Source organism: Molothrus aeneus, chromosome 6 (genome assembly GCF_037042795.1).
Source record: "Molothrus aeneus isolate 106 chromosome 6, BPBGC_Maene_1.0, whole genome shotgun sequence".
Classification (NCBI taxonomy): domain Eukaryota; kingdom Metazoa; phylum Chordata; class Aves; order Passeriformes; family Icteridae; genus Molothrus; species Molothrus aeneus.
This window is the reverse complement of record NC_089651.1, coordinates 37,915,864-37,942,805: the sequence shown is the minus strand read 5'-3', so window position 1 is coordinate 37,942,805 and position 26,942 is coordinate 37,915,864. Positions and strand designations below refer to the sequence as shown.

Genomic DNA, 26,942 nt, shown 5'->3' with positions numbered 1-26,942 from the left:
GATAAAACAGCTGGACAAGAGGTTAACAATGTCTCTACTTCAAAGGACAAAAATGTGTGGAAGACCTCTCTTACATTTTACGTTGGATCAAGCAAAACATTAACTGTTCAAAGATTAAAAAGATACAAAGCATGTATACCAAATATGATTCACCTAAGCATGAAATAATTAACCAGTTATAAACAAAAACCAACCTCACAGCTCTCCCATCACATACACAGAAATGGTGACATGTCAAAAAGGAAAGGCACAGCTCAGTTTCCTGTACTTCTAGTAATGGAATGAGTAGGTCCCAGCTGTCTGACCCCTAATTCACACTGCTGTGATTATTACCTCTCATGTTGATATGAATTATGCTTATTCTGAATTAAGAAACCACACTCATGAAGTGTCAGTCCAAACTGCAAGGCTCTATCAAGGAAAGTGTTGCTTTGTAGAAGAGAAGAAGCTATAGGAACAATCAATTGCAGCTAGAGAGATACAAAAACCAGAAGAGGTAAAAGGAAAGGGGTGAATCACAAAACCATTTAGAGTACCCAGCATGGCCTAAATACAAATGATTTCAAGCATGTCAACATTTATGAGATTCTTAGCAGTGCTTATGTTTGATTTATAAGCGTCACAGAATAAAGCTTCCATAAAATATTTTCTAAAAGTTTGTAAAAACAAACCAAATGTATACATACAAACTCTCAAAAATCCAAAGAAAAAGGTGCAAGTCAAAAGTTTTTTTAAAAAGCCTTAGGCCTTCTGATTATTTAAAAATATTTCCCTTTGCCATTTGGTAGATCAACAATTCCAACAAGACTAGAAAATCAAAGAGCAAAACAACAGAAAAGATGTCCACTACCACAGATCATTTATTTATATACTAAGTTAAAAAATGCAAATATTTAATTACAAAAAGTTTATCAAACAACTGTATACATACAGTTCATATTGTTAAAAGCCAACATGTCAGTTGATACTTTATGTACATTTGATTTATAATGTCATACAATTGTAGAAAAGCATCACTCAGCAGAAACTGATTTGGCATTTGGAAGTACTTACCACCCTGCACTAGAAGAGACGATTAATTTATATGTTACAATAAAAATATTTATTTGCTGTGATCATTTAAAGCAAATGGATGCTTTATGTTCTCTAAGAAGAATCATCATAAGTGGAGATTAAAGTGCACATAACCAATGTTAACAATTCTTCAACAATCCCATCTATCATTCTAGTTGCTCGAAGCACATCACAGTAACATCAAGGATTTAGGACTTTTCTCTGTGGCTAAAAGAGCAAGACTTGAAAAGACACTCAGTTTCCTAAGCTGCATGAAATACTTCTGGTGTACAGTAAGATGAAATGGGGTACAGAAATTTTGAAAATAGTCTTTGGTGGAAAACTCAGTGTGAAGTCTCCCAGATACATGACTTCTGGGGAAATATTTTCCTTTCCTAACAAAAATTCATCATATTTCATACAACTGTGGACCAAACATGCAGGCCATGCAACAGCATTTATGTAACCATCCCCCCAGTCGTTCTTTGTGGGCTACATATAACACAGGTTGGAGCAACACTGTCCACCTTATGCATAAATTTTGCTGGCAATCAAGAAAAAACATCACCAATGATTTGTCTGCTATAGAATAGGGTCCTACACTAGAAAAGTGCTCTTCAAAAACATAGTTCAAAATATTGGCTTTGTTTCATTACAAGCAATATAGTAAACCTTACAAAATATAACACAGTCGGTACTAGCAAAGCTGTTGAGGACAATAATTTAAATAAATCAGTACACTTTGGATAAAAGGATGCTTATGCATTTTACAATCTATTCAAAAGCAACAGCTGAGCAGGCTAAATTTACATCCACAACAGAAGCATGAGACAGTCACTGAAAATAAAGTGAGTTGCTGGTAATTACGGTTATAATTTTTTTCACACCAACTGGTCACCAATGGAAAAATATTTTTTTCTAAATTACAAATATGTTAAGTTTTGAAGAGTTATACTTGAAGAGCATACTTCACATCTTAGGCACTGGACCCAATTTAGAGGCAAAATATCTGTTAACAGGATTCACCCTCCTCAGGTTTCTGAAGGCCGTCCATATGAAGCTTACATACAGCACGACCAATACACATTAGATACTGCTGTAAATAGATAAGGAATACAAAACACCATTAAATACAATTTTCACCCCATGGCACATCACGCATGGCAATACCACTTGTTTCACATCCGGTGAGCAACGGTCAGTTGTGGTTATGCTTTATTGAATATTTTCCTTTCTGTAGCTGAGAAATATACAGCTTAGACTTGCTTCCATCCGGTCTTTTAAACCAAACTTCATCATGGTTAATTGTTGTAATTATGGCACTACAGAAAATGAGGGAAGAAGGGTCAGGGGAAGAAAAATAGGAAGAATTTAGAAAGCTTATAAGCTAAAAATAACCTCAAAACTGCAGCTGTATTTCCACACAGTAAATGAAAATATGCATTAATTGTAAATGCTAGGCCCAAAAGATACTGGCACCACTCTAAGGAAAGTTTTAACGTAATTCCTTGGGAACTGCATGTGTCTTTAGTGAAGGTAGCTAATGTTTCAGCCACCTATTTTATTCTCTTACAAGAAAACCCTAACAGGTACAAATACTTTAACTGTTTATAAGAACAACAGTCACACAGAGAAAACATAACAATAAACTACCCATAGTAAAAAAAACAAAACAAGAAAAGCCTTGAAATTACATTGAATATGAAGTATTTGAAAAAATGTTGGACAACTTGAAGCCAAGATTTAAAGCACAAAATGTATTAAACTCTTACTCATTATGCCAAGATCACAAGAAATAAACTGAAAGCTGATTTATTGATTCCCTGTTAAATAAGCCCTGGTTTTATGCTCCTTGTGGTAACCTTTAACACAAATAGTGAACAAAACTCCCTCCTCATACACACAGAAAATTAAAATTTCAAGTACATTGATGGGGAGAACAGAAAGCACAAAACCAATGATCAAAACAGTTAACAGAACAAAAATCTATTGCATACTGAGTGTGACAACTCCCTCAAGTCTTAGAAATTGTGGGGGTCTTGAAAGTCCAGGAAAGCTCCACTGCATGACTGCCCTGTTAAGCATCAGCTTTTAGCTTTTGTCAGACACTGGATACTAAGATCTTTACTTGGCCCAGTACAACTGCTGTATTCTGCTAAATTAATCCAGAGGTTTTTTTTAATTTCAGACACAATCTGTAGTTTACTAAAATACCTTCCTGTTTCAGCCCTGAAGAAACACCAAAATCACCAAAATTTGTTTCTCTACACCATACATAAGGAAGAAAAGAAACTGCCAGTTCTACAGTAAACTACTGACCTATAAATTTAAAGTCAATTTTCCTGAGTACATATGCATATTTAATTAACACCAGGCTTAGACTTACTTGCCCCATTCAGGAAAAGGTAAGATATATCTTTTATTTTAAATACACTCTGAATTTTAGAATTTCCAAATATTATCCATACAGAGAAAACACATTTATAGATCTTAAACATTCAACCAAATTTGCACTCTAATATTTAGACTGTTCCAAGGCAGAACCTTTCTTAAGAGAAGAAAATACCATTAAAAAGTTCCTCTCTTCTTTCAGAGCACTAATCAATGGAAAACAAAGCTCATCTTCAACAGCATGAAGTGTTTTTCCATAATTAAGTATTTTTGGGTCAAATTCTCAAAGCAACAAACTCCCAAGATACTAGGAAAAAAATTACTCCAAGGCTATCAGAAACTAGTAACAGCTTAAATTGTTAAGAGAGATCCTAACTTGACAACCCTTCAATCAATTCCAACCTTTACTATCTTCTTTCACAAATCAGCACTCATCTCAATACTGGTCTTCCAAGCTGAACTAGTAAATGTCATTGAGGTGGCAGTATTTCCACATAGGCCTTACTCTTCAATGCCATCATCCTAGTTATTGCTTAACATGAATGTACAGAGCTGCATAAGCTGAATAATCTTTACCTTGTAGGACATTCATCTTTCTTATCAATGCATATCGTCTGCCCTCGTCCATACCATTCGCCATCATAATACAGTCTTCCTTCTTCAGATCTAGCACTATGGAGATGCTTTTCTAATTTGACAGGTGCTAAATTAAGTAATAAAAGTGATTTAATATTAACTTCACAGAAATCAGTTAGGCAGTTAAATACACTTTCATCAAGTTATTTACATAGAAGAGACATTTTTTTCCAACAGTAGTCTGTCTTTTAATAATTGAATTGGAAAATTGGAAGCAATATACCTTTTTATTTCCAGTCAGATTATTAAAAGTTATATTTTCATTTTCAAATAGAAGCCATCACCTACGTGCCTATTGTCCCTTCTCCTCCTCACCTTCAAATATGTGACTTTACTTTGCAAGAACATGCTTCTTCCTTCAGTGCCAAATATGCAAATATGAATACCACTCCTTTCCCACAGCTCTGCTTTTTCAGAGTTGTAGCTTGCAGTAAATTTGAGCATCCTTTGAAAGGCACCTGAAAGGTGCTGATGCTCTCAGCTTTCTGCTTAATCTTGTGCAAACACTGGCACAGCTTGCTAATATGAATTGCTGTAAATCACCATTAGAAGTCTGAATTTCTTTTATAATTTTCTAGAATTTTTGTCACCAGAAGCAACAGCAATCAAGCTACAGGTATCAGCACCTGAGAGAGGAGAAAGACAAAAGCCACATCTTCCAGCTACTTCACCCCATCCTCCATCACTACACCAGTACTATAACAAATACAATCTGCCTGGATGCAGTTTGCATCATTGGACAGAGCAAGCTCTGTCTTGTGAAACTAGACCATATTTACTTACGTTCTGGCTTTACCCTGTGTGGTCCCAGTGTAGCCATTGCCTTGAAACACAAAAGAAAATTAAAGTTAGTCAGCAGGCAGGGTTATTTTGTCTTAACTGCCAGCTTTAGTTGTGCAGTAACATGCAGTGGTATTTGCTTTTATATGCAAGTGTATACTTGCATTTACACGCAAAAAATACAATGAGAATTCTAAAATAAAAATGTGTTCAATGGTGACTGGGTAGCTACATAAAAAAGCATTTTGAAGGTGAAAAAAAAATCACCTTCTTTATTAAGTTTTGATTTCAATAACTCAAGCTTTTCTAAATTGAATCCTCAAAATTGCTCTTATGCAATTCTGTCAAGAAAACACAAAATTACATTAACTCATTATGAAAAACAAAATGCTATATGAACAACCTAATCTTTTAATTTATATGTTATAAGCTCACAAATATTACTTCATGTAAACTCCAGAGCACACATAACCTTGGGAAAAAAATAAGCACTAAAGAGGTTTTGGGGGTTCATTTGTTCGCTTTTTTGGGATTTTAAAAATTATTTCCAGAAAAGGCAAAGCCCTAGTTTGGGGGGGAGAGCCTAGATCCTGGGTTTGTTGCTACTGTTTAAAATTATGTAAAACTACAGAAAAAGGCTCTAGGGAAAGATATTTTGTGTCTGTTCCTCTGATGTGACAGAAAGAGAAAAGTCAGACAAGTTCTCATATAAAGGTCACATTTAACTTCTTGTTCAGAAAAGAGGTACAGGGAAAAAAACAGGATAGAAACTGACTCAGCCAACTGCCCACCAAGTTTCTGAATTCACCTAAGTGGATTGCTATTCCATAAACTCGGATGCACTAGGATATTAGGGGAAGCTTTCTGACTGCAGGTGCAAGGCAAGGATAGCATTTCATTGCAGCAAGATCCTTCAACAGTCTTACAATCTTAAAAAGGCATTATGCAATTAAAAGCTGGATTTATTTTTTTCAAATGTATCAATTGACTAAACAAATTTCTTTTCCTCTAAACCATGACTCTCTCATAATCTGAGAAAAACACAGCTCCCCATTTTTATGTAAAAAAAGTGTAAGTAAAAAAAAAGTATAAGTAAAGCACATTTTTTCATGGAAAATTATGGACTCCCCATTTCAAAGATATCCTCTTGCACCCCTTTAATGGATTCCTCTCCATGATTTGGGTAGAATCAGAAGAAATAGCAATAACACAGCTTGAAGTGAAAGGATTAACTGACTACTGAAGAAATAAAAATCTATTTAGTGTTTTGATCATGTAAGAAATCCAGGTACACATTTTTAAATAGCAAAAGGACTAGACATGAACCCAACTAAATCCACAGGCACTGGCATTCATCCTTTCATCTTACCTTCCTTATTGTTGTCCAGTCTTCAAGTATATCAAGGTCTTGTAACATATAAACTATATAAGGGCGTGGAAATGTTAGGGAAAACTCTTTTAAACAGAAATAATAAAAATACTCTAATGTTTGTAGAAAGGTATTAATAGGTCTGTTCTGCAGATCGTTCACAAAAAGCATACCAACACGAAGTAAAAGCTCAGTGCAAACACATCCATCTTTCAATTATGCAACCTAGAAGTTCACTTTTAAGAATTATTAAAAGAGGTAATAATAGTATGTAGATACTCAGGGTACTGGAGTTCAACATAAGGATAGGATAAACAGCTGAGACACAACCATTCCATTCCTAACAGTTCAAAAATTATTCTATTTGCAATAATTCAAATTACAATAAAAATTGATTGCAATTTCAATGTGCCACTGCAAAACAGCACCTACACTAGTATCAGCTTAAATAAAATAATTATTTTTACAGTATTCCGCAACATGACTCTTCAAGAGAAAAGTATGGTCAGCCCCACATAGCTGAATATCAAATATTTTAAAAAGAGGAGGCAGAAAGGCAAAGCTCCCTTCCTTAAACTATAATTGCAAAGTAAAGAATGTGTATTAGAACAAATGAACTTCAGAACAAAATTCCATATAGTACAGCTATTCCATTACAATGGTCTTCACTTTCTACTTTGTTTCTACCCATTTCATCCCTGAAAAATAAGCTTAGCAAAAGGTGCAATGGATGTTTAAAAAAATAATCTCATAAAATGGAGAACAAGGTTAAACTTAAAATTACCTTTGAAATTTTAGAAATCTTTTAACTACTTTCATTTTTTTTTTCTCTAAATAGCAAAAAATTAAAAATGAGAAGCTGGGTAAAATTTCTAGTATTTGCTTTGCACTTATCTGACAAGCTCACAACTATTTCTAAACTACAATCAAAAATAACAAATTCATTTACTTTAAAACTGAAAGGATTTTTCACTTTAGAAACAGCCTGAAATTGCTGAGATTTTATACCTAATACTAATATATAATCGATTCTGCTTTTGCCTATGTATTTTTCTTTAGAGTTAGAAAAATCAACTTTTAGAAACATTTTCTGTTTAAAACTAGTAGCTAGGTAAGAGAATCTTAATTTCAATTTTCATGATGGGAGGATGTGTCAACATGGCTTCTCTAATCTGAATAAGAACAACGTCTGCCATGCAAAAATCACTTTTGATAATGCATTATCCCTTCAACTTGATTTAATGACATATGTAATAAAATTAGCTATAAAACTGCAAACACTACTAGAAAGAACAAAGATTTCAGTAAAAGGATATCTGATACAACAACAGGTTTCTTCTTATCTGGGCTAAATGGATCCTTCCTTTTCTTCCTGGACTGGAGCTCATCATTCCATAATTCTGAAAAGATATAATAAGAACATGCTACGAATCAGAAACATTTACATGTTTAGCTCTTTTTATAGCAGAAAATATTGTCCAAAACCAAAAAATAACATTTTCAGGAGATGCTGTTTCTGAACAGACTAAAGGTGTTTCTTCAAGATTCAAAGAATTACAAGATTATGTAGACACACATTAATACTCTCAAAACACACAAGGGATGCTGACAACTACTGAACCAAAACTGAAGTTTAAATTCAATCCCCTGCCCAAAGTCTACAGTTGAACAGCATTCAACCAGACAATCTAAAACTCATCAGACATACCATGTGTACAGTCAACTAATCAGTAACCAGCAGAAGATTAAAAACAAATAATAAAAAAGCAAACTGAATTTCCAGCCACCTGAGGTAATGTCAATGCTATGTCTGTCTTCTTCAAGTCTTCTAATCTTCTCTTCTAGTTCACTTTGTACAGTATCATATAAGAGAAGCTTCTCACTCTATAAAAGCAAGGTTACAGATTTTTACATTAGTGATTTCAATGATCTAAATACTGACAATTTAAGGCATCAGTGGAAGCAACATAAGAATAGCTTTTTCAGAAGCCACAAAGCATATGACATCTCCCTCTATCCACTTTCTTAGCATGAGATCCTAGCTCTTTAAAGAGAGCACACTTGCTTAGCACAAGTGAAAATATAAGTACGTATTTATCAACTACTGGTACCAAGAGTAATTAAAAGCATGCAGCTATCTTTCCAGAATAACTCTTTGCATTTTGACACAAACATGGTATTTTTGTGGATAGAAAAGTTTTATTCACAATGGGTAACTAAAGTAGTAGCCTCTAAGCCACCTTTCATTACAAATCACAAAAGCTAATGTTTTCATGGAAAGCCTTTTATAAAGCTATCTCCTACACTAAATTGCACAGTATCTTACAGGTCAGTTACTCTTTAGCATGAAAACCCACTAAATTCTCTAAAAGAGTAACTTGGAATTAAGCTGAGTTCCAAGCCTTAAGGAAATAACCTTACTGTTCTTTCACAAGCTTGCACGTTTCCAAAACTATGAGTAGAAAACACGGCCAATTGTTCAATTTTAACATTTACTTTCAGTGAGCAATGTCTTTAACAACTCTGAAAAACAGAGAGCTTGGACTGACTAAAAAAAACAGTGTAAGCAGCTCAAGTCAATGAATCCAGTTATCTGCTACCATGTCTCTGTCAGAAGCTGCAGTTCCCTACAGCCAAATGAGCAATGTCTGCACCTCAACTGCTCTTGCCCACAGCACAGCAACAGAAACTTCCCTTTACCTGTGTTCAAGCTAGTTTGCTAGAGTGAAGCAAATCAGTCAAGGAATGGACAAAGAACCCTATTCCACTAAATGACTGTCACGCTTACGATTCCCTCAAGTTACAGAGTATTCAAATTCTGAAGACCTCCTTTCACATAATTTCCACATTAACAATATGTGAAAGCTTTATAAAAAACATCTCCGAGGTGAATTTAAAAGGCAGAAGCCTCTTTACATATATCTGAAGTGACAATTGAGTGTTACCTGTTCTGAGACCATTTTAAAATTAAATAGAGTTTGTGTTTAGACATGTGGTCTGCTTCATGTAGCTGGTAACAAATAAGGTGTGAAAGCTATTACAGGCATCAGAGGCATTCTTGCTGAATGCTTATATTCCAGAGCAACAGTAATTCTACAAGCAGCATTTCTGACTTAATAGAGCTTTTCCCCCCAAGAGACTTGTACTGGATGGTGAATTCTGAATGCTTCACATAACAGCAAAACAAGGGACAAAGACCACCTCAAACAGGAATAATACACAGTCAAGGCAAATCATTTAATAATGGATAAGAGACCTTGCAAGTCTTACAGGATTCTGTCCAGCCTCAGGAGTATTCACAGGAGTAAAGACAGACAGTAATGAGTCATCCTTCATAACACTTAATGCTTTCCCAAGGCATCAAGAAAATGGAAAACTTTTCTAAAGTACACATGCCTATTCTTGTTTTATTGGTATAGTAGGTACCAGGATTTATGGAATATAGTGAACCACTCAGAAGAAAACACCTTTAAGCAACTGTAAGGGGGCTGAGGAGTACTATGATGAAAAGGATCTAAGCAGCCATGTACAGCATTGGACATACATGTATTGAGTGTTTGTACTACAGTATCCAGTATTTAGATACATGAACAGGAACCTTTATGTTCAAGAAGAGAAATGTATTTTTCTTGTAACTGCTTTTGAAATTACAGCTATATCAGTAGCTTTCTAATGCATCTCAAAAAGACTTCTTTGGTTTTATTATTAAATATAAGGCATTTTTTGCTAAAATTATGTCAGATATTTTAGTTACTTTCCTGGTAATCTTTTTATTAAAAAGGTAAAATATCATGTGGGAATCTATTAATAAGAACTTGATAATGAAAAAATAAGAAGACTTAGCACTATATATATATATATATATGCAAAGCCAAACTAATAAAAAGCTCTTCAACATCTTCATTAACAACTCAGACATGGGTCTTGAAGAAATACTAAGTAAGTTTGCCACTAAACTGGGAGGGGCTACTGACTCCCTCAAGGGCAAAGAGGCCCTGCAGAGAGACCTTGACAAATTAGAAGGCTGGACAACTGCCAACCAGATGAAGTTAAAAAAGAACAAGTGCTGGATTCTGCATCTGGGACAGGGTAATTCTGGATGTACAGACAGACTGGGGAATGAGAGGCTGGAGAACAGCACCATAGAACGGGACTTGGGGGCTCTGGTTAACAGAAAGCTGAACCTGAGCCAGCAGTGCCCTGGCAGCCAGGAGGGCCAGCCCTGCCCTGGGGTGCATCAGGCACAGCATCACCAGCCAGGCAAGGGAGGGGATTGTCCTGCTCTGCTCTGCACTGGGGCAGCCTCACCTCAAATGCTGGGGGCAGCTCTGAGCAGCACAGTATCAGAAAGCTATTAAAGTACTAGAGAGTGTCCAGAGGAGGGCCAGGAGGATGTTGAAGGCTCTGGAGGGGAAACCATATGAGGAGCAGCTGAGGTCACTTGGTCTGTTCAACCTCGAGGAGACTGAAGGGAGACCTCATCTTGGTCTTCAATATCCCCACAAGTGGAAGCAGAAGGGCAGGTACCAATCTCTTTACTCTCATGACCAGGGATAGGATTTGAGGAAAAGGCATGAAGCTGAGCCAGGGGAGATTTAGGCTGAGTATCAGGAAAAGGTTCTTCATCCAGAGGGTGGCTGAGCACTAGAACAGGCTCCCCAGAAAAATGAACCCAGCTTGTCTGAGGTGTTTGGACAACACTCCTAGGCACATGACTTGATTCTTCAGTGTCCGGCACAGGGCCAGGAATTGGACTAGACGATCTTGATGGGTCCCTTCTAAATCAGCACATTCTATGATTCTAATTTTCAGATGCTTTGAATAACTTCTTGCATGGGCTTATATATTACACAGCAGTTGCATTCAAATAGCAAATAACAGCAATAATAAAAACATGCACTGAACCTGAAAAGCATGACAGACAGTAAAGTTAGATGAGATTAGCTATCAATGTGAAACAGCTGGCACAACCTCACAGTGCTGTCGAGAGGCTTGAATTTCACATTCATATTTATTCTTCACAGATTCCAGACAAAGCTCTCTATAGATACCTGTAATCAGACAAATTACAGCAATATTACTTTCTTTAGCAAATATCCGACTTCGGAATTCTATTTTAAGACTGCCTGCAAGTCCCAACATATGCACACAGCAAAAATACAGATATATTACCTATATCACTTAGAGTGGCTGGCTGCTTAAAAGAATAAAAATAAGAACAAGTAAATCCTTAATTCTGAAGATCTGAGAAAAACTAAATGCTATTTTAATTCCTTCTCCTGTCAGTCAATAAATTACACCAGTGGTCACACTAACTTTAGAAAATATGTCAATTTCATATATCTGATCAAATTATCCTGAATATTATCAGTTTTCAAACTTAAGTACTGAATGGCCTCTTCTCTTTTCTAATTAGAGTTTAAAATAAGGTTTTGGGGTTGTAAAACAGCTAGAAAACTGATTGAAAGAAAAAGGTTTTACAAATTAATATTTGGAATAAGACTTACTTTTTAATGCATGACCTTATTACATTACAATAATTAACAACACTGTTCCATTCTTAAAAACAGTCACCTTGTGATTAAGGGTATCACTTCTAAGCATTAGGAGCATTTTTAGATATTTCTGGAAATGTGTCCACTAAGCCAGCTGAAAAAAAACCTTAGAGGTACCTGAAATGTAATATCTGGCAAGCATCTACAGAACTTGATTTAATATATTCAATGCATTCAACAAAAAACACTTATATTCCTTCAGATTAGAAACTTGAGGAGTTAAGTTTGCACACACAGTGGTGGTGTCTTGCAACTAAAGAACTTCCAAAACCAACTTCCCTTATAGTTCAACTTACTATAAATGAACACTACTAGGGGAACAGAACTACTAGCAGCAATCTCGCCGAAAAACAAACCACCAAGTATTGCATCAATCACCTTTCCACAGTGAAGCTATTCTAGAATTCAAAATGTTCTTTTTTTCATTGCTACGTTATGCTGGCTTTTATTTTCTTAATATTTACGGCTGACTGGTATATTTAGGTCACATATTTATTTGCCTGTAATTGAAAAATATAGGTATGAACCATCCTAGAACTAACAGTTGTTTTTCTGACTTGCTATAATAGTCAAGATCCACATTTTGTGTGAATAGTGCCTTAGAGAGCCAGGGAACACAAGTTTCATTTCTAACACAGATGCAATTATATCCCAAGTTTAGCAAAATATAGTTTAGTTTAGGAGTTTTGTCACCACTTCCTCCCCTTTCTTAGGCAACCATAGGTCCTTACGGGTTACTTGGTGGAACTCAAGTCCTGCTATTACCCACTTCTGTAAAGGCTCTCAAACAGCAGGAGCACATAAGCCAGTTCTGCAGTCTCTTGCTTTCTCTGGAATAATTTTATCAAGGTCATTCAGTTGGGGACAAATGGAAAAAAAAACTCCTATTTTCTATTTTCAGCTTCAAGGAAACTGTTGTTTCTAAGCTGGGCTTTTTTTACATTGAAACATGGCTCTTCAATGGTGCTGAAGACCAATCAAGAGAATGTGTAATATGCTGCATATCCCATACCTACCTACATGAAAGCACTGAGGGACAGCCACATTTAAAACTGAAAATTAAAAGCCTGGATTATGGTTGCTTTTATATCAAATCTTTTGCAAGTTTAACTGAGATCCTCCTGCAAAGCCTAAGTGGGCTGCTTAGGATTAGTCCTGTAAATTCGGGCTAAGAACTTAAAACCCAGTAAGGCTGGGTCAGCAGCTGAGAAAAAGCATTATAGATAAGACCTGGAGGGACAGAAATGCAACAGATCAATAGATTTCAAATTCTCAAAGTCAGAAGTACCAATGAAGACATACTGGGTACTACTGAAACAGCACTAGTATTATGAAAAGCATAAGGTGGCCTGTCACTTTTCAGTGAGTCTGCACCATGTTTCTGCTAAATTTCTTAGAAAAGACACTGCTTCTCTGCCTACAGATCACAGGTGTCTGTCTTTTGGCTCTCTGACAACCTGTGTTATGTAAGCCTTAGACAGCTGAATCCTCCTAATGGACTCAAGCTGTAACATGAAACAAATTTACACTAGGGAAGTACAGAACTTTGTCTTCCTATAATATTACCATTTCATATGAATATATGGTTGTATACAAGCAGATAAACATTCTTGCCTTCTTCTATGAGTGCAAAAACCTGTATAAACCTTAGTTTTAATAACTAAAATTCAGCTTAGAAAAAAGCACCAAGGACAAGAGGCTTTTCCTCTTTCCCTACAGAGAACAGAAGGATAGGAACAGAGGAGAAGAGACACAGACTAGAAGAGCAGGAAAAAATGTCATCATATTAGATTGCAAACATTTCATGACATAGTACCTACATATCTCTTCAAGAGTGACCATTGTGTAGACTTGATCCCAAACCTTCTGACTAAAAAAATTCTTAGCTTTTACTCAGTAATTTTGTTCTTACTACACAAAGACAGGCAGCTATTAAGTGAAACATTTAAAAAAGACGTATTTTTAGTGGGAGTCTAGCAGGCAAATTATGCACGGAGGTAAACAACATATTCATTTTGATTTAAAAACTACTTCATATTTAAAATTATGCTACAACATTTCTAACTTTGAAACACGCTCCTTCAACAATTCTAAAGAAAACAGAAGATTAACCTAAAATGCATAACAAGTTCATACTTTGAAACAGCAATACTCATTTTACATGCTTACCTGCCACCTTGGTTCGGATTTGCATATTTTCTTGTAATGCTGCCAATGGTTCTAAATATTCAGGTGCTTTTCCAGCTATGACCTCTTGTAGCTTTGCATCCACTTGGCTTAATCTTTCTTTGTAAAGTCTTAAAGTAATAGAAACAAAAATATGTATTTTATTTAAAATAAAACACAAGTTAGAAGAAATATTTTTAAAATAAGTATTTGTCATCCCTTTGTTAATGCTAAGGAACACTTAAAGAAAATGAGGATTTGCTTGCGTTTGAATTTTCCAGCACATATTTTCTTTTTGAACAACAGTATCCATGTCTAACAAGCCTTTCTAAAAAGCAAATGCAAACAATCAGAAGTGCAGAAAGGATAAAATTAAATGTATCTCCATCTCTAAGGAAGAAAAAAAAATTGCACATCTGTTAATAATAGGACATGAATCAACATGGCAGAGGAGAAGAAAAGGTAATACAATGCATAAGAACAAACTAGGTTATGTCATGACAGAAAAAGACAGTTTGTTGACAGAAATGATCATTCACATTTTATGTCACATATCTGCTCCCACACTACCATAAACCAAGCAAAACGAGATGCAGGTGCTTAATAAAGCAACCTTCAATTCATCTCCTGTGAAAATCTACATGTTGCATAGTATTATAAATATCATGAGATAATTTCTGACACATTACATTCCTGCCAAAAGGAAGTGTAATTAAAATATTTTTACTTTACCTGAAATTTAGTCATTCCATAAAAGCTGATATTTTCTGGCAGACAATGAATAAATCTGCTTGCACTTTGACAAATGTAATGTAATATCAATTACAAACATTTCAATCTCAATAAAGCTCCACGTACTTGTGGAGCTAGAGTTCCATGTTAGAATCATCAATATAACTAACTTCTCCTGTTCTCACTTTTCACCTTGCACCCCACAATCAAAAGCTGTAAAATTAAAACAAACGTGTACAAACTCTGTAAGTGTTACAAACAAATCAAGTACTACCTGTTTATATAGACATAACAGATGTCCTTGGGACAAGGATGCTGCTTTTTACTTATTTAAAGTGCACACGTTAAGTAATTAATTAGACAAAATCAAGTTCACCTATACTGATCTATCAAGACTTCTGAGAAATAACTGCCTGTTCACCTTGCCACCAGGATTTGTCCTGCAGTCAGCTAACACAGCCTGCAGCTGATCAAACCCCAGTTTGCTGGGCTTAACCCTTGATAAGCATGCTCTGCACATGGTGGTTAGCACAGAGCTATAGCAGAATTATTTAGCCAGACCATAAGCCTGGCTGCACAGTGCACCTGACTGGGTCAGTCACTAACATTTGATTACACAGTACCAAGTACCAGGTACATCAAAGCAAACAGTTATGGACAGGGTGCTGTCAGCACTAGGTCCCATGCACTAGTTAATGGACTGCAACTATTTATCCATTACTTTCAAACAATGATTTTTCTAAAATGAATAAATGCTACCAAACTACTGTAAATGCTACTTATCTCATAACATCCAATTGCAGTTTCCCTGAAATGGATGAGGGGACAGACGCAATCATTACACCATCTCTGCTGTTAGTTGTGACAAAAATCCCACTGTTCATGCATCTTTTTCTACTTTCCCAATGTCATCGTTTCCCTATTCACAGCTGCTTCTCCCTATAATCCCTCTTCCATCATTCTAATGCTCCATTTCTGATATCCCCACCATCACTGTTCTTCCAGCCCACACAAATATCTCTATATCTGAACTAAGCAATGTCTCTACAATGCCTTCCTCCATATACCACAGCCCTACCACTTCTCAAACACCATTTATAAGCCTTAAGCCCCCAGAAGTATTTGCTTCCTTCCTCTCAGGACCACCCTCTTTCATATTCACTTCTTACAGATCTGTTTTCATAAATTGTTTTCAGTCATCCAAGCTGTTGAGCAGATGGCTGACAGTTTTGAAAAGCTGACAGTTTTCCAAGTGCCAAACCAATCAGTACCAACTGGCTCCAGTACTCATCAGTTGGCTGTATTTCCCAGGTTTTTCCATGCTTAGCCCAAAGAGCAGGACAAACAGTCTTCTCTAGACACTGCAGCAAGGAATTTCTTGTTGGGCAATTCCTTCCAGACCCTATTATTTCCAGACCTCACAGTGTCCTGTTATGCAAAGAAAGTTATATGTTTCAGCTCTGTAGCAGAAAGAACTATCTCACAATATAAATATGCATCTGAACCATAAGAACAACTAAGTTTTCAATTAAAGAATATGGCCCAAGAACAGACCAGGTCTTCTCAAGGTTTCACTTATCAAGCACCTTATTAAGTTAGTTGCCAAAATACCACCAATTTTAAACTTGAACAGATGCACCTAACTTAAAACAAATTTTACTTCACATACACTGCTGGAGCGTGTCCAGAGAAGGATAATGAATCTGGTGAAGGGTCTGGAGCACAAGTCCTGTAAGCAGCAGCTGGGGGAGCTGGGGTTGTTCAGCCTGGGGGAAAGGAGGCTCAAGGAGATCTTACTGCTCTCCACAACTACCTGAGAAATGTCTGCAGCAAGATGAGGGTCAGCCTGTGCTACCTGGTAACAAGAGGCAGGACTAGAGAAAGTGGTTGCACCACGGGTGCTTAGATTGGATATTAGAAAAAATTTCTTTCACTGAGTTTTCAAGCATTGGAACAGGCTGCCAAAGGAAATTGTGGAATCCTTGAAAGTGTTCAAAAATATGCACACATGTGGTGCTTAGCGACATGGCTTAGTGGTGGACCTGGCGCTGATAGGTAAATGGTTGGACTTCATTATTTTAGAGGTTTTTTCCAACCTTAATGATTCTATGATACAAATGACAGGCTGTAATACAAATGACAATCGCTTTTAAATAACTGTGGCTATTAAGTTTATCTCTTCTTTTTAGTAGGTTTTTACTAGCTACTTATGTAGGTATTATGGCAGACTGAGAGATAACAGTATTTTCATTTTATCTTGTACTGGTACGAGGTTTGCAGTAACCACAAGAAACATTGATTGGTACCAACTATAAAAACTACTGCTGTAAAAAAAACCCCAACCTAATTCCTTACTTAGGAAAGACAATGCATTTAGGTCTCTCCCACATATAAAATAGTATGACAATAATATTGAATGAATAAGTAATTAAACAAAATATCAAATTTCCCTAAAATCCTAGTTTCTTGGTTCTACTAGGAAGTTTGATGCAACAGACCCAGACTAGCGCTCCACAGGAACAACATTTCAAAACCATCCTTACAGCAAAACAAAAAATACATGAATACACAGAAACATTCTAGAGCAACTGCTTGCAAGTAATTTCAGAATTCCCAGTCCTTACTCTTCTCCAAAAGTAGCATCCACACATATGAAAGACAAGAAACACCAGCTGCACACAATACTTTCATGGAATGGATCCTCAAACAAGGCACTTGAAACATTAAAATACTTACTGATCTTTAAGGTCTGTAAATTGCTTTTCAAGATTGGACATTTCATCTAAACATTCCATTCTTCTTCTTTCACAGTCCTCATCATCCATTTCTAAGAATAAAAAAAAAATTAACAATGTAATATAAATCAAATAAACTGGCTACTTTGTTTCTAGTGAATGCGGAAGGGTGCCTGAATTATAACCATGAACCGTTTCCCTCATATTATTATTCTCATAAAACAGAATATGAGAAATCACTTGGCACACAGAAAGCTACAAAGAAAGAAACCTAGATCTAATTCTAGAATAAACTCCATAAACAGCAATTCTTCTTCCTCAAAACAGGAAAGAACAGCACTGTAAGACCTTAAGAGGGTAATTTCATGACTGAAATACAAAGAGTATATAAGAATGCATGAAACAGAAAAACTAAACAATGTATATCACACCAAATGAAAGACAATATTAAGCATGAGCTGTTATGAGTCACCACTGAAAATTCAAGTATATCCTGGGTTAGTACAAACAAAAGCAATCCCTGGAATATGCACAGTTATATGCACAGTTCAGGGCATATAAAATTCAAGACTTGTTTTATTCATATTCCTAAAAGAAAAAGTAACATATAATATTGAAACAGGTTTCATCCTGTCCAATTGGAAGAGTTCTTTGAAGTTGAAATATTAATGTAAAAACATCTGAAATTCATTTTAATGAGCATTCAAAATCACTCCAATTAAACAGTTCTTAACCTGAAAAGTCTAGAACACTGCAGACATGTGACTTTATATGCTTTTATGTAGCAAAAGTAGTTCATGTTAAACTCTTTTCACAGATTTTATTTTAATTTATATTCCTGATTGCTTTTTGTAATTTACCTAGGGAAGATAAAGCAACATAAATACAAAATTTTTTTGCCAAAACTTTTGACACTGCCATTGAGACATCCAATGTTACTAAACATCAGCTGTTACCTCCATTGGCCTTTCTTAGACTAGAAAACTGAGAAACTTAAATACAAAATTCTTGACTCTTTCCCAGCCTTCCCAGAAAAAAAAAGAAAAAAGGTTTTGTTAAGCTATATTCAAAAAGTCAGGTAAGTGAAAGTGCTTTATAACAGCAGTATCTGCAGGAATTGGCCCTCAGTTGATAGCTGACCACTATCAACCAACAGCAGGCATGCAGAAGGCATGGCCATGCACTCAGGAACTGAACTGGTGCAAACAGGCCAGATGCTTCAGAGAAGGCACTCTCCTAAGGAGCCCTTACTTATGTAAGCAGTTACTCTGGCAAGAGAAATCCTACCTCCTGACAGAGAGGAAAAGTAGGATCCTGAACCCAGCAGGGATCATTCATTCTTTTAGACTATAAACAACCCTGAGCTTTTTGCTTCTTTGTCACTCACATTTTTCCAACAAACACGTTTAACTGCTTTATGCTGTTTCCTACACCAACTACAGAATGCAGCATCCTTCATTCTTGTTGTTTTGCAAAACAGTATGGCAATTTGTAAAGCTGATGAGGTGAAAGGAGTAGCTTCAGGGCCACTAGCTGCTTGGAAGGATCCCATTAAATCAGATGTCTACTCAGACCTCTCAGCACTTAACTTCTTCCTGAAATCATCACAAGCTTTTAAGACTAAAAAACTATACTGACCTTCTCTGCCTGGACATGCAAACCAGCAGTCAGCACAGCAATGCCAATCAATATTACAATGGCAACTATGAGCCACAATTAAACACCTAGTGCAGTCTGTCATACTACTGTTAGTACAGTCAAAAAGGAAGTTTTAAAACACAGGATAACCTGAAGAACTTGAAAGCAGAGCAAGAAAATTTGAAGACAGAACTTAAAAAAAATACAATGAATGGGGAAGGTGGGGGAAGAACATATCAGGCTGTTAAGAGATACTATTTACATTAAAACATTGTTCTCAAATGTAAGGCAAAACCATAATCCCAGAATAAGGCTGAAAATCATATGAAAGAACAAAGTTTTATGTGACTGTTGGACACAATATCCAAGCCAAAATCTATTTAGCAATTTATAATTTGGCCAGATTTAAGGAATGTGGCAATCATATTACTCAGAGTTGTCTAAAGCATTTCTGTGCTACAAAAATAAAAGTTTCTTTAAAATGTGAAGGCACCTCCCAGTGAAACCAAACAGGAACAAGCACTGGGATACCACAATTTTCCCCTTTATTCTCAAACATGCTTCAAATGTGTTTTGCTATGCTTTCGATTCTAAGTATGTTTTAGGAAGGAGTTCACTCATAAACTTTTCTTAAATTAACATGGATTTTATTGTTTAGGGAGTACAAAGCAAAGCAAACTAGAACTGTAATCCTGGTTGAGGATCAGAGCACACCCACTGTTAGAGGGGAAAGGGACTGCATCTTACATTTTAAACTTGTGTTGCAAGGAAATTGCTATTCATTGGCATCCAAGGGTATAGCTGACTTCCTTGTAGATAAAGAAATAACACACAGCTCTCTCCGATCTCCTCTCAGCTACAAATACTCTCAAAAGCCTTTGACTTTCTGCCTAGAAGTCTTCATTCTCCCTATCATTGATACTAAATGTCAATTCACATGCCAAATTCAATTGTTTCATCTGTATTCTTCCTCCAATAAGATTCATAAAACTATGAAGATTTTCAGAGTCCTGAAATATATTTAATTCTCCACTTACAGAATTTCTTCCTCATGGCCTTAAACAACATTCAGACTATGGAATATGCATTGGTGAAAAAGTAAAATGTTGTAAGATCAAATCTCATGGCTTTCCAATTGATATTAAATCCATATTAAAACAGTTGCTGATAGGTCCATTTTATCTCAAAACTTCAGATTTACTGTACAGTTTCATACTGCAAAAAGTATTTAGGGTACTCTAAAACACTTTCAAAATCACAGTTGTTTTTTCCTACTATACTCGAGCAGTCTAACACAGTAATTAGGGCAACCGGGTTTAAAAATAAAAAAATGCACACAGCATTTAAAATGTAACAGCACCTAAAATAGCTTTTTTAATAAGCTGTGGCCTATATAAAGTACTTCAAAAAAAGGCCAAATTCTCCTCTGGGATAGTGAGCATAACTTGTGGCTTTTTAAATTCATCCCTAACAAACTATTCTATATCCAAGTCAATAAAACACCTGTTCTAAACACATAACATCAAAATGAACAGGACAGAAAGAGTGCCAGCTCTCAAGGACGAGTCATGCTTCCTCTAACAGCACCTTTTGTATTCTTAGGCATCTAGTGAAGACAGGAAAAAAAAGAAGGCTGAATGCAAGTAAAGCAAATTACAAATTTGACAAAAAATTCATTACTAATTTCAATTGAGACTTATTCCTCATCATTTTAAGTCTGTAGGAACAATATGCTTACAGGAAGTATGTTCATATTGGCCAAGACACTGAGACAAGCATGTAATTTTCTGTAATCATCACACTTTATGTACTCCCTTAAAAGCCTTTTTTCTGTGGAATGCAACAAAAATTATCTGAAGAGCTTCTTGTATTGTTTTAAAGAAACATGAACAGACTACATTCACTTAAAACACACTTATTCCTTCCTAATCCCAGACTCTCAGGCACATGGTATGATTCTTGGGTGTCCTGTGCAGAGTCAGGAGTTGGTCTAAATGATCCTTCCGGGTCCCTTCCAACTCAGCACAATCTACAGTTTTAATTTGGTGATATAGGGGCCTCAGCACTAAATCACTTAAGCTGCCAGAACCATATGTCAGGACTAGGACTGGTCCTGGTCCATATCGACATCAGGACTTTTCTCAATTCACTAACCCTGTCCAACTTCCTTTCCATCCCCTGTCTTGCATCTCATTGCTAGTCAAATGAGGCATCACAAACTCCTACCAGTTATCACCTGGAAACCTGTTTTAAGATCAAAGAAAGAAAGTAGTAATCACAAGGAAACTTAGAAGAGATAATAATAACCTTCTTAATAACACAGTGGAAATTAAGCATAGAAAAAGTGATCCTTTTATAGCTAGATTTCAGCTAATAATGTAATTCAAAACCTACAGTCCAGATGGAAACTATGGAAAAAAGAAGGGACCTTTAGCTGAACAGAGGCTGAAGTGATTTGCAAAAGAGGCCAGTGGTATTGACAGGGTTTCCAATATCCATCCCTCCAAAGACAGGTCTAAAACTCCTAGTTGAAATTCATGAGCTTGCAAGGAAATACGCACTTCTATGTGCGTACACACGTGTTCATGTATGCACACGTATGTATATATGCCAAGCCCTTAAGTGGAGAGCTCAGCGAGGACGCACACCAGCGCAGCAGGGCTCTGGCACGGAGCGGAGCGGCGCGGCCCAGCCGGCTATGGCCGGGTACCCGCCGGCTCGGGGCTCGGCGGGGCTCCCTGCCCATGCGCCCCGCCCCGTTCCTGCGCCCTGGCCGGCGGCCCGAAGAGGAGCCGCGGAGCCGAAGCAGAGGCTGGGCCGGGGCGGGGTGACGGGGGGAGGAGAAGGGGGGGGACACCGACAGCCACCGGAGCCGGGGCGGAACCGGTGTGTCCCCGGGGCAGCACCGAGCGCCGAGGGAGCCGCCGCGGCGCCCTCTCAGCGGCGCTGCCTTGCGGGCGGCTGCGGTACCTGAGCTGTCCCCCTCCTCGGAGACGGACGAGCTCTCGGTCTCCTCCTCCTCAGAGCTGCTGCCCTCGTTCTCTCCGTAGTCCACCTCCATCTCATCGTGATTATTCTCCTTCTTCTCCCGGGAATGGACCGGCATCGTCCCCGCCGCTGCTGTGGAACCCCGAGCCCGCCCTTCCCGCCGCCGCTCCGCCGCTGCCACCGGCCGCTCCTCCCCGCCCGGTGCCTGCGCGCCCGCCCATTGGCCGAGTCCCGCCGCCGTCTAGCGTCACCCCACGCGCGGCGTTCTGGGAGTTGTGGTCTGCCCTGAGGGCCGGCGGGGTGCTGTGAGGGGCCGGGTGCGTAGCGGCGGCTTTTCGCTCCCCTGTTCTGTCCCGGGACACTCACAGGACTGCTCGGCGCCGAGAGAGGCTTCATCGCGGCGGGGCAGAGCTTTGTACCTGCCCGCTTCCCCCGCAGGACGCCGAGCGAGGCTGTGGCCCTGTGCGGTGGGGGGTTCGATCGTGGCCGTTCCCTGCCGGAGTAGCGGAGGGACGACGCGGGGCCTCACGTGTGCCCCACCAGCCTCCCGCCGAGGAGTTTAGCATCCTTGCAAGGTGTCCCTTGTGGCTCGGATCTCCGAAGGGAGAAGTCCTTGTGGTTATTAAAGGGAAATTCTTTACTGTGAGGGTGGTTAGGAACTGGAACAGGTTGCCCAGAAAAGCTGTGGATGCCTCATTCCTGGAAGTGTTCCAGGAACTTTTGGAACAAGATGATCTTTAAGGTCCCTTCCAACTCAAACCATTTTATGATTCTATGAATAGTGGCCTCCCCAACAGAACTTGCTTCTCCGGTGTCATATGCTGTTCTGTAACCAGTGTGATATGCTTTAAACTAAGTCAGACTGAAAGTGGCAGCTGTCCTCTGACACTAGGTATGAGAAGTGACTAAAGACATAATACTGCAATCTGTGCAGGTTTGGGATCATTGTTTTGGCTTTGAGTATCACTACTTGTCTGTTCATTCACTAATTGCTGTTAATTGAGATGTACATAAGACGTACTGAGAGTACATAAGATGTACTGAATAGAAGTGATACTTTCTGGAAGAAGCTGTCCAGACTGTGCCCTTGCTCTAAGGGACTGATTAGCTTCACCTCAGGATATAAGCACATACAAGGAAGTCTGGCAGGGATCCTGGTTGTGGCCTGCAGGTCGGTGGGGGGTGATATCTTTGGGGCCAAGGTGAGCTCGCTTGTACTGCACAGGCTCACTCTTGAAATCTGGGCCCGCTGCAAGAGGAGTAGAAAAGCACAGTGTATCTCAGTGATGTGATGTGCCACTTCAAAGAAGTTAAAGTTGTATGTGCCTGGCAGGAGCAGTTTTTCATATTGAGATCCAAATTTAGTCCCTCTCTGCTGTCTGCCTGGATGTTATGGAGGCTATATTGTGAGGCAGTTAATAACTTCTGCATTTCCTTCTGGATTTCCACCTCCATAGCAATAACTGCCCACCTCAACCACAATAACAACTGCTGTTCATTAGTCACTTCTTTTCTCCCACATCTCTGTATATCCAATGCAAGTAATTTCCCTGTATCTTCCCCAAGAGGAGTGTATGTAGGTGTGCCACCTCTTCTCCAAGAGCACTGAGAGAAAAATTAGACATAACTGACCTCCTGACCTCCCACCCTTCAGTGTGCAAACTCCATCCCTTCTCTTCTTGCTATCTCTGCCTTTGTAGTCACCCAGGGACACAGCACAACTCAGCATGCTTTCTCCATACCCATTACAATTTGCATCTCTTTTTTTTTTTTTTTTTTGATAGATCCATAGAATGGTTTCAGATGTAAAGGACTTTAAAGATAATCTAGTTGCAACACCCGTGCCATGGGCAAGGACAACTTCCACTATCTTTAGTTGTTCAGAGCCCCATCCAACCTGGCCTTGAACACTTCCGGGCATGGGGTATCCAGAGCTTCTCTCATCGCAGTAAAGAATGCCTTCCTAACATCGAATACAAACCTACGGTTTGTAAAACCTCTGTAGCCCGCATGGGGATCCCGAGTGCTGTCCTAGATCGGCAGCAGCGGGTTGCTGCAGGTGCCGAAGCCGGCTCTCTCCTGCCTGCACTCCCGGCTGCTCTCTTGCGCACTCCCAGCACCGCGCACGCTGCGCCCGGCCGCGCCTCGGCATAAGGGAGCGCGGCCCAGCCTTTTTAAATGTCTCTGGCTGCTTAATGGAGCAAGAGCACCTGAACTTGTCCCCAGCTTTTTCCCAGGAAACTTGTGAGTCCTCGAAGCATGGCTAAGTGCTGGTTCACATAACTTTAAAAACTGACCAAAGTAGTTACCCGGGTCCTTTTTTTTTTTTTTTTCCCCAATCTGGTTTTTTTTTTGAGGTAGCTCGGTTAAAAGTGTTAGTAATGATGACTGATAGTCAAATGGCTAAAAGGAGCTAGGTGATGGCCTGAAACAACACCAAGAGAAATCCCAGAAGAAAACCAGGAAATTTCACCAGCTGGATCTGAATTATTTTTTTAAGATATCTGTAGGGATTCAGAAAGGAAAAAAAAATCCAAAACACAAAACCAGAAGTAAAAATGTCTAACATTTTACTTACAATCCCCAATTCAAGTGTTGCCTTTTGGATTCGTAAGATAAAAAGACTAGAAATCAAAGGTTCTGGACTAGGAAAAAAAAAACCTCTGTTGGAAAATAGTTGCAGGGAAAGGAATGTCAGGAAAACAGGAAACCTTTGGCTTGATTGTAATTTCCTATTCAAACAGTTGGAACTAAGTCTAAAGGAGCTAAAAATAAACCCCAGAAGGAAATCAAAGTTCCCATGCCCTGGTGGAAATCAGCGACCATGATGAGGAGTTAAGACAGAAACTTTTTTTAATAACACACAACTCTACATGCTTCTATTCTGTTTATAGCCAGGAGAGGGGGGAATTACCAGCTAAAGCAATATAAACATCTGTTGTGTGGAGAAAAAAAAAAAAGGACTGGTTGAAATTAACTTGACTGTCCAAATGGAATGCTGGAAAATGTAAGAGCAAAGGGTACTTCTGGGCGCTACATATAGGCACAGGGCTTATGACAGCTTATAGTTTATTTCCAGACTATAAAGCTAATTTATCAGATCTCTTATAAACCCTTAACATAAAAAGTGGCAACACCTATCTTAATCAGCTCTCTAGAGGCAAATGCTAGGAGTGGAGAAAGAAGAAATTCTATCTGGCCTGTTAGAGGACTTGCAAAGATTTTTGTTTAGTGTGTATAAATGCATCTATTAATCCAGCCAGCTACCAGAGGACCAGTCTCTGGACTGATCATTTCATCAATATAAGTGAATGAAAGTGTTATGTGCCTACAAAGGTGTGATTTTTTTGTTTTTCTGGATCATGACTTTTACCCTTCATTAGAGTAAAATAACTATTAAGAAGGTGATTGTCATCATCCTTGTCTGCTCAGCTCTGCATTTAATGGGGAGGTGGGGATTAACAGCTGGTGGAGTTTTTTTTCTGTTATTTTCCAGCAATTAGAAAGAGACCATTAACAGGGACAGTTGGCAACCATGTAAAAATTCAAAACTGGAAATTCTGTTGAAAACTGGTATTGAAAAAATTTGGATGCAATAACAATTATTGTAAATAAGATGCTGGCTAGTACAGATGTTGGTATCTCACAATTTGGGACACCTATAGAAAAAGTTGGGAAGGAAAGCTGTAATTTTACACCTAATTTATTGAATGGAGGGAGTCCATTTAGATTCTGAAAAGCACTTACGAACTTTCTGATTATAAACCTGATTGCCAGCTTTTGTTGTAGTGAGTAGTTGCGTGGTAACTGAGTGTTTCTAACAAGAAGAAGACTGTAAAGGAAGAAACCAGAACTATACATGATGTGAGTCATTAGGATACAGATATAGATAAAACCTTGAAGGAGAAGCAGGGATGAAAGAGCTTTTGCCATGTGTGCAATATAGTGCACAATATCTTAATGAGCTGGAAAGAACTTCTCATTAGGAGTCTCTCCCATTTCAAAGATGTAGCATGTCTTGGACTGGTCATCATAGGTCTGGCTGTTAGGGGTGAGGTCCTCCAAAGGTGACAGAAGAGCAACCTAGTAGCCAGAAAGAAGTGGTTGCCCTGGGGTGTTTGGACTCTAGCAAACCAAACCATTACACTTTCTATCACTAAAAAATGATACATTGAACACTTTATTAAATCTAATTATTCACCCTCATTTTGAAGGTGCAATATTAGGAGGTAGGTCACAAGAACTCTGAAAAGACTATTTTGCATGCAGGTCAAGATCAGCAGCAATTTAAAGTAGCAGTCATGGAGTGCCAGTTATGAGCTATGTTTGAAGGCTATGGGATGATGGTCATTCCTCAGATCATGTTTTTTCTAGGCAGAATACTCTGATATATGCTGCAAAAGGTGTAAAGTTGTACTAATCAAAATAAACACAAAGATATATAACCTATTTCTGAAATATCCATTTTCCTCCTGCAAGTGACATAACAAGAGAGATCGGGGCAAACTATTTCTTTTGATATAAAGGAAATAATCTGTACAAAATTCTCTCTCCTCTAGAGGCTGGCAGACATGCAGGGTTTCTTTTGTGCATTTGTCAATATTGCAAAACTATTTCAGAAGTTGGGAAAGAAAAATAAAACATCTCAGTGGTAGAGTGTTTGAGTACTTTTGGTTAAAAGTTGTTGCAACTTCCACTGTGTCAGAGTATTCACATTTCAAAAGTTCTTTCCTATCAGATATGGGTGCTAGTGCTTACATTAGAACTCAAACATTGTGAGTTGGAGATGACTTTGCATAGCACTGCTGGCCAGGAATTAGTAATGATTACACCAGTTTTAAATAACTTCTACACGTATGAAAGTTTCTGGTCACGACAGGTCCTTTACACCTTCTGTTC

At 38.1% G+C, this 26,942-nt stretch overlaps 1 protein-coding gene across 1 annotated transcript; it reads right to left on the bottom strand.

The window, feature by feature from the left end:
* Positions 1–842: 842 nt before the first annotated feature.
* Positions 843–22,220, bottom strand: BRMS1L (BRMS1 like transcriptional repressor). The gene is made up of 10 exons (XM_066551600.1): positions 22,026–22,220; positions 17,419–17,509; positions 13,954–14,081; positions 11,201–11,280; positions 8,017–8,113; positions 7,546–7,629; positions 6,230–6,294; positions 4,864–4,903; positions 4,021–4,147; positions 843–2,375 (listed from the first exon to the last, which is right to left on the bottom strand). Exons 1-10 carry the CDS (start codon positions 22,159–22,161, stop codon positions 2,252–2,254), a joined length of 972 nt encoding a protein of 323 aa, XP_066407697.1. The 5' UTR covers positions 22,162–22,220; the 3' UTR covers positions 843–2,251.
* Positions 22,221–26,942: the final 4,722 nt, after the last annotated feature.

Excerpts from the sequence above, each read along its gene's own strand:
- BRMS1L (XM_066551600.1), bottom strand. The coding sequence starts at position 22,161 with ATGCCGGTCCATTCCCGGGAGAAGAAGGAGAATAATCACGATGAGATG. Across the intron at positions 14,082-17,418 it reads TTTACAGACCTTAAAGATCA|ACTTTACAAAGAAAGATTAA; the intron begins GTAAGTATTTTA and ends TATTACTTTAAG. Across the intron at positions 7,630-8,016 it reads TAGCATTGACATTACCTCAG|AATTATGGAATGATGAGCTC; the intron begins GTGGCTGGAAAT and ends ATATCTTTTCAG.